We start from the raw sequence: 8,345 nt of genomic DNA on the forward strand, positions 1-8,345 counted from the left end.
CTTCCCGCTCAGTCCCTCACCAGCGCAACTTTCTTCCAGGACGCCGACACGCCCGGCGCCGACCCCGTCCGCGCTCTCCGGGGATCCCGCCGCCGAATCCGGGAGGCGCGGGTCGAGCCGCGCCGCGCGCTCCCCCGGCCCCCTCCCCGCTCGCTCGCAGTCCCCACCCACCCGTCCCGCCCGGCGGCAGGGAAGCAAGCGGGAGGCAGGGGCGCGTGGCGGCGGGGGGAGATGCTGGAGGGGAGGGGCGGCAGAGGGGTCTGAGCGCCCACCTTGCTCGCCAGCTCTTTGCTCCGGTCGATCCGCGCGCGGGTGAGCGATTCGATCCGAGACATAATCCTAGGTCGGGGAGCCCGCCCGCCGCCAGCACCCAGGCGCCCAGGCTTCGCGGGAGGGGGAGGCGGGGGAGGGTCCGCGCCGCGCGCTGCTCTAGGGCACAGGAAGTCTGACTCCCCTCGCCCGGCACCCTGAGCCAGTTCCTCAAACCCGAGTCTCCACCCCCGCCCGGGCTCAGGAAGGGGGGAGGCGGAGCGGCGGGGAGGGCGGGTGCGAGCGCGCGGGACGGACGGACGGGGCGCACCGAGCAGCCGAGGGCCGCTGGGGAAGTGCAGGGCTTCTGGGACGCGTGGGGGGCCCGGGGCCGGCTGCTCCTCCGGTCCGGGGGCACCTTCCACACCCAGCACCTCTATCTTAACTCTCGGTTTTGTTTGTTTGGTGTAAACCTACCCCTGCCCATCCCGCAGGCTTTGCCCCAACACAGGTCTCTCCCCCCAACGCCCCCCCTACACCCCCCCATACAATCTTTAAAGACCCGCTGGCGGGGCCAGGGAGGATTCCATGCAGCCGCAGCTCCCCGGGGAACAGTTCCTGCCAGGCCTTCGGGGCTCATCACAGCAGGCCAGGGGAGACCCCTTTTACGATGGGGGGGACGGGGGGGCAAGGAGAGGAAATCGGGGTGGGGGAACTGAAGACTGGGTCTGCACCGAGAAAGGCCCACAGGAGGATTTGCTCTCCTGGGCCCAAGGAGAGGAGTCTAGGGGACAAGCCCCTTCCCCTCCGGGGGCGCCCAGCCCACGGTCTGCCCACCCCACTTCTAGCTCCGCCCCTCTGCCGTCCGCCACATCTGGAGACTCGACGCCCAAGGAAGGGCAGAGCAGCCTCGGAAGCCCTTCCTTGTGTCTGCTGACCCCATCCCGCCAATGGTCTACCGTTCGCTGCAAAAGACCAGAAGGCGTCTGCACCAGTCAGGAAGCAGGGGCAGGGCTGCGCTTCCCACCAGAGGCCTGGGGTGTTGTGAATTTCTCTCGCGCCCTGGACCCTCTGGCCCAGCCTAAGCCAACTTCCACCTTCAGTGAGGTTAGGACTATTGAGAAAATGTCACCCCCAGCGCGGTTCATTTTTGCCCCTCTGGGTCTCCCAGCTCTCTGGAGAAACCAGAAGCTCCGGGAGCCTGGGATCCAGCACCCAGCCGGATTCTGGAAGGGAGAGGGGAAGCTCCAGCAGACCCAGCTCCTCGCCCCTCTCTGCAGCAAGGCCAAGCTGCAGGTTTCAAACCCAACTCGGCACCCCGGCCAGTGCCAATTTTAGCCTCTGACACTATTTTGGGCTCCACTGCCTCACCGCTGGCTGGTTGGGTTCCTCACCCGGAGGAGCACCACCCCCACGCTGCTCTTCAGCTTCCCCTCCTGCCTAGCAACTCCTTCCTCACCTCCTTCACCCAGTCCCCTGCTCAGGAGCCTTATATAGCAAAGGCCAGGAAAACCGAGAGGGAGCAAGAGCCAGGCCTGCAGCAGGTCGGATGGAAATGCAAAGGCGGAGGACTTTCAAGTGAACTTTACCAGGGCCCTGAGGAAAGCTAGTTTCGCCCGGTTGGCACCTGCAGGGAAATGCTATGATTCCAGAACTACCCCGGGTTCGTGGTGCCCAGACCTCAGCCACCAAGCCCCTTCTCCCACGTGGGAGCCGGGCGGACACTGAATTTTAAAACCGCCCTAGGACAGAACCAGGACAGAACCGAGGCCTTAGGGCTCCGCCCACTGAAGCCCACAGGAGGGGAGGGCCTGGACTGGGCTGGGCTGGGACCTCAGCTTTCCTTCAGGGCGCCAGGGGTCAAGGGCGGTCTCTGCTCTAGCAAGCTAAAGATGGGATTTTAAAGGGCCAGACTCCAACCTTGACACCTAATCTACCTGAGGCTTGAACCCCAGGTTTCTTCCTGAGTCCTCCAAGTCCCCAAATTCAACTGAGAAAATCTCAACGAAAGAAGACCTGACCCGCCAGCACTCAGCTATCATCGCACCCCAACTTGCAGCCTCCTTTCCATTCTGTGGGCTGTTGGTTACACAGCCACTGGACCTCAGCCTGCTTCTTCCTGATAGCAGGGGAACAATAGGGAAAAGGGTTGGGGGCGGGGTATGTAAACACACTGAGCTGCCTTTAAAATAACTTGGCTTTTAGATTCAATTTCCATTTTCTGGATCCTCTAACACAATGAGCCCCTCTTTCTTTCTCCTCTACACCCCCTGCCTTCTTCCAAACCCCTTCTGCTCAACCCTCTATTCCTAGCAAAGGGTACCTCAAATACCTTTACACACACACACACACACACACACACACACAGCCAGTCTGAATTTCTGCCAGCATCCAAAAATATTTATCACCTCTCTCAGCCCATTTAACTTGACAAGTGTGTCCCTCACCTTGTAGAGGCCTTGGGAGAGGGCAGGGGGAGGAGTCTCGGAAAAGAGCCTGGTTGTCTGAGACTTGGTCAATAGGGGAGCAGATGGAGCCAGAGGGGAAATATGGGCCCCAAGCCCCATACTGGCCAGAGGGTGTTTGTTTTTCTCTTTATTACTCTGGATGTTGTGGATTCACAACCAAGGGGGGCAGTTCAGATGTACTTGTCTCCAAGGACCATCCAGCAGAGACGCTGGTAGAAGGGAGGCCAAAGCCATTGCCACCCACTAGCCTCTGACTCAGCAACCCCTAGAGGAGTTCTTGCTGTGAGACAAGACAGTCAGCCACATCTTCCTCCAGCAAGTCAGCTGGCAGGTTTGAACTGGCAATCTTCCAGTTGGCAACCGAATGCCCAATGGAGCCACCAGAGCTCCTCGGGAAGGGGAGAAAGCAAGTAAAGCATTGGGCCCGGCTCACTGAGAAAAGGAGAGGTAACATTATTATAATCAAAGCTCTGGGCCAGCACTATAGCTCCACCTCCTAGGGACTGTGAGCTCTTGGGCAAATGCAGCCTCTAAGTTATCTTGCCGGTAGAATGGAGATGAAAACCTTTATCTTTGCCAGAGTGGTTATTATAAGAATTAAGTGAGATGACCTCTGGGAGCGTGTCCTGTCAACTGTACAATGCTGGTCAAGTGGGAAGGAATCAGCCATTTCCTCCTCTCTCTGCTGCACTGAGCTGCTCTGCAGCCCCACCTCCTCCCTTTTCCTGCTTCACAGCCCTTAGCCCTGATCCTGAGTGAGAGAGATGAGGTGAAGCAGAAACAGGGAATTCACAGGGGGGAGGGAAGACAGGGAGACAGGACCTGAGACCTTGGGGAAGGAAGGGCCCAGTGTCCAGACTTCCTGCAGCCTGTCTGGCCGCCAGAGTCACTGCCCCCACTGCCCTTCACAGGGGCCACCCAACCCCTCACAAGGAGGAGGATTCTACCTTTAAGAGTCTCCCACCATGAACTTGAGGAAGATGAGACTCAGAGCCGGGGCGCCGTTTCCGTCTAGAGAATGCTACTCCTCCCTCCCCGACTCCCAGCTTCAAGATTCGCAGACTACTGGTCTCCCTCAGACCTTCTCTTCTCCATCCTTGACCTGTTGTGAGATGATGCTAAACACCCCTCCCCCTTTCATCTTGGCCTCTCTGCTGCCCCCCAGCAAGAAGACCCCAGGCTAAAAGGTTCCAGGGAGAGCTCTGACCCAAGGCCGAGGGAGGAGCCTAACCTGCCCTAAGGCAAGAGCCCCGTGACTCCAGGTGAATCTGATGATGTCCTCTCTGGGGTTTCTTTCTGCACAGGAACCACCCCAGCTTGGAAAGTCCGTGTATTCTTGGGGAGGCCATGAGAACCAACAGGGAGCCAGTAAACGGAGAACGGGGAAATGAATTCCAGCCAGAGTCCAGGGGCTGGTGGGAAGGAAGCGAGCAACGCGCCTTCGCCTCTTGGGACCAGCACTGCCCACACACGTATGGTTGTACCCAGTCCTTCCCTAATCATAGACTCCCCTGGCTGCCACTCTGCCGAGGGTCTAATTTCTAGTCCTCCAGCTGCTGTATCTACCCTGGAGCGTAACAGCACTGTGCAAACCCTACCACTCCCCAAAGAAGTCGAAGTATTGCTATGATTATTATCATTATGGGGTCCAGTGCTTACAGCTTCTACAGCCCACCTCTTAGGTGTGTCAGGCCGAGCAGCGGGGAGGACTCCGCCACCCCTTCGCTTCCTGGCCCTCGGCCTCTCCCTGCTAGCCACAGCTGGCCACAAGGCTGGGAAAGCAAAGCCAAGGTGATTTGCTGAGATGTAGGGAGGGAAGCCGAGAGAGACCATATGTGTTTCTTTAAAATTGGAACCGATGCCGGAGTCTCCGTGGAACAGGATGGAGGGGGACTAGAGGTAATGGGAAAGACAGGAATTGGGGAGGGACATGGGTCCCAGGCCTCTTGCTGCCCAGCGGACTCCTACCTTGGCCTTTCCGGTCATGCCCAAGAGGAAGCTGAGGGTCCGTCGCAGGGAGGAGCCTGCTGAAGTACCTGAGCTCCCTTCCAGTTGGCTGCAGCTGCTGCTCCAGTGACTGCAGAGAGAAAAAGACCGGTGAGGAGATGGAGACCGAGTGGGAGAGAAAGAAAAATTACTCTCTGAGTGACGGTGGAAGAAGGTGCAGTGATCAGGAGAGGGAGAGAGAATGGAGCTATGAGGGGAAAGGTGGAAAGGGTGAAGATGGAAGCCAGTTTGGCCCCTTCCCTGACTCCCACCTCCTAGGGCTTCATGGATGAAGACACTTGAGTTTCCCAGGCTTCTCTATTTATGAGGAAAGTCCAGACTCCTCCCAGACAGAAGACTCCCCCTTCCTACTTTATCCAGACTGGGAGACCAAGGACGGGAAGGCACAGCTTCCTTGCTCAGGCTGTTCCTCAGCGGAAGTGGTGTGAGGTGGGGGCTCCCCAGGGGGCACATTTTCCCTTTGCAGAACAAGAGCCTTGTGTGCGACCCTCTGTGCTGTTTGGAAAAAGGGCCTCTGGGCCTAGAGCCAGTGAGGACTGAATTTCCTGGGATTTCATCAGCCCCATCCCATGAGCTAATCCCAAGCCCAGAGCCAGGAGGATGTGTCAGAGAGAGATTTTCAGGACCACAACTCAGTGCCTGCTATCTTAAAGGGCCCGGGGCCTGCTCCCACACCCTCACTGTGGTGGAGGACTAACTCAGTGTCACCAGGCTTCCACTGTTGCCACCAAGAAAACAGGTGCTGATTTTGCACGCATATTTACACAGTTATGGAAATCTCCCTGGCTCCACTGCCGGCTCCCAAACTGCCTGCAGTCCCCGCCCTCTCCCCTCCAAGCTCTACAGCCTTTGTCCAGCTCCTCTTGCAGCCACTCCCCATGGGTCAGTTATCTGAGTCATCCAGTGTGAATCCACAGTCCTTGTCACTGTGTTCCTGAGCCTGTCCAACAACCGATCTGATCTGCCTACGCACCTTGATGTCTGTCACTGCCATCAACAAGCGACTCCTGCTTTGTTATTGAACTGACAGCCGGTGGCCTGGATACGCTTTTTTCTCTCCCTAGTCTCTTCCCCATCCCATGAGACAACCTGGAATCTGTTGAACCTTTTCTCCCCAAAGAGAAGTGGGCGAATGCTACGTGATTGGGGTGTATGTGTAGTTGTTGGAATATTTAGCGGGCCTTTACTCATAAAGAGAGAAGGTGAGCAGTGCTTTAGAAGTAGGGACACCAGTGGGGCTACCATGACCCAGTCCCCCCGCCCCCCATCCCCACGCCAGGCCTTTGAAGGACCCCGAGTCCCCCATACTTACCCTTTGCTGAGGTCAGCACCAGAGGACTGGGGTAAATTTCCTGCAGGTACAGAAGGAGAGGAGAAATGTCTGGCTAAAGCCAGACAAAGGCGCCCAGGGTTGCCTCCCCCACCCTCTCCACCTGGATCAGGTTCCCAAGCTGCAGGTGCATGTGACGCCATTCCTGAGGGCGGGCGCTGGGGAGCAGGAGGGAGGGCGGGGTCTGAGCACAACGCAGGTGGAGGATTTAGGAGCCAGGGGACAGAACACGGGGGTTTCGTGGAGAAGTGGGCTGGGACCTGAAGTCTCGGTTCTGTCTGGCAAGATGGGGAAGATGGGGGTTTCACGCTGAGCTTCAATACCCCATCCGGAGGACAAGGTACATTGCAGGTCAGTATCCTGCATCGTCGATGACAGGGGAGGGTGGAGCGCCTCTCTCTGCTGATGTCCTCCATCATTGGAAGGAGTTGTTTCCGGGTGTCAGAGGCCTGAATTAGACCTCTCATTTAGGGGCTCCAGGGGTATGTGAGTAGGCAAAATCCAGGATGTCTGCACCCAAACAGCTGGATCTGGTGGAGTGGTGGTGAGGTGCACTAGGGAAGGAGCTACTGCGACTTTGGGCTCGCCTTTACTCACCATCAGGATCCAAGAAGCCATTGATGCCACTCATGGATGCAGATTTGGAAAGCCTGCCAGTGACCAAGTTGTCCGAGGAGCCAGCAAATGGATAACAGGAACCCTGGCCCTGGAATCATGCCAAGAACCTTCACCCAGACATCAGGCTTTCCCCAGCTCCCCTCTGTGGCCTCTGCTTCTCCACCGCTTGGCACTGCTTCAAACGGAGGCCTCCCACCGCTCTCCATTACCCATAGCTGGGATGTTCCACTTGACATAGTTGGGAAGTTATTCCTGCTACTTAGTATTCATCCCTCTACTGCAATTCAAGCCCAGACTTTCTTAATATAGACACTATCGCAGAAGAGAAAAGATTTACCCTAAATGGCTTCTAGAAGTGACAAACTTAGAGGAGCAGGTAATGGGAAAACAAAACAAACGGGGAAAAACTGAAGCAGCCTGGGTTTAAGACAGTAGAAAGCAGAAACATTCCTAAACCACGCACCCAACCATTAGAGAATAAGGTTTCTCTCCTATCGACATAACGTCAAGAAACTTGGTACATAGTAGACCAGAAGGCAAACCTGAACTCTGCCAGAAGAACATATCAATCTGTCTTGGAAGAGCCCACAGCTCTTAGAAGCAGGGATGGCGTGCTTCGGACATGTGACCAGGAGAAAGCAGCCCCTGTAGAAGATGGTGCGCATGGTAGAGGGCCGTGAAAAAGAAGACGCGCCTCCGTGAGAGGGATTGGTTCAGCGGCTGCAACAATAGGCTCAAACACAGCACTGTGAGGATGACGACGAAAGGCAAAGCAGTTCCCTCGTGCACAAGGTCGCTGTGAGTCAGAACCAGCAAACAGCAGCCACTTATCAGAGAGATCGGAGGCAATGAGCCAAACGTCCATCGTCAGGTGACGGGGTAAAGAACATACATTAAGACACAGCTCTGCCCCCGAAGGAGAGCAGCACAAGATGGGTGAAACCCACAGACATCACGTGGTCATGTGACAAGAAGAGGGATTAAGACAAGCGATTTATATACGGTAGGATTACATTCATATAAAGTTTAATGTAGGCCAAAAATGCATTGGTATTGTGTAAAGATGCATACATAGAGGTATATCTATGGAGACAACCAGTCTCACAAGCTAGTGAAGTGTCATCTCTTCCAGGAGGGAGAGGTTATGAATGGGGAAGTGGCTTTGGGGTTTTAATTAACCTACAGTAGTCATGTTTGCCTCCTACTTATGCATTCAACAGTACATGTAGGTTTTATCATACATCTCAGTATGTATATTTCAAAATGAGTGTAAGAACATTACTATAGATTTAAAAGAGAAGAGCTTATACAAGAACGTTCTCCCTTAGAATAAGGCAGGAGACGAAATGGAGAACGACAAAATACGCCGATGTAAAATGAATTACACGGAATCGGTTTTTGGAGGCCTGTAAAGCCGGAGGACTCACCGGGAGCTGATTTCAAGATTTACCATGAGGCCACAGTAACCCAGACATTGTTGGCGGAGGACGGACACACAGAGACCGACCTATGCAAATACACCCAAGTAATTTTGACGCAAAGGCAATTAAATAGAGGAAGGATGGCCTTTTTGACAAGTGAGCACTCAAAGGCCCCTCCAAGGACGTGGACGTCAACCTCAACTCAAAATGAGTTGTGAACTTTGGAGAAAATCCTCAGGATCTAGGGCAAGC

The 8,345-nt window shown here is 55.6% G+C and overlaps 1 protein-coding gene across 2 annotated transcripts in view; it reads right to left on the reverse strand.

Annotated features, from left to right (window-relative positions):
• Nucleotides 1–5,229, reverse strand: part of ARHGEF2 (Rho/Rac guanine nucleotide exchange factor 2) — a 28,042-nt gene extending 22,813 nt beyond the window's left edge. The window contains exons 1-2 of one of the 2 annotated variants that reach the window (XM_075563106.1): nucleotides 4,976–5,229; nucleotides 4,686–4,794 (exon numbers count right to left, since the gene is read on the reverse strand). In XM_075563106.1, coding sequence (XP_075419221.1) covers nucleotides 4,686–4,703 — 18 coding nt within the window. In that variant the 5' untranslated portion in view covers nucleotides 4,704–4,794; nucleotides 4,976–5,229. Of the gene's footprint in view, nucleotides 1–272; nucleotides 473–4,685; nucleotides 4,795–4,975 lie in introns of those variants that run through there. The other variant, XM_075563097.1, reaches the window with a different exon arrangement.
• Nucleotides 5,230–8,345: the final 3,116 nt, after the last annotated feature.

This window comes from Tenrec ecaudatus, chromosome 1, assembly GCF_050624435.1.
Source record: "Tenrec ecaudatus isolate mTenEca1 chromosome 1, mTenEca1.hap1, whole genome shotgun sequence".
Lineage (NCBI taxonomy): Eukaryota > Metazoa > Chordata > Mammalia > Afrosoricida > Tenrecidae > Tenrec > Tenrec ecaudatus.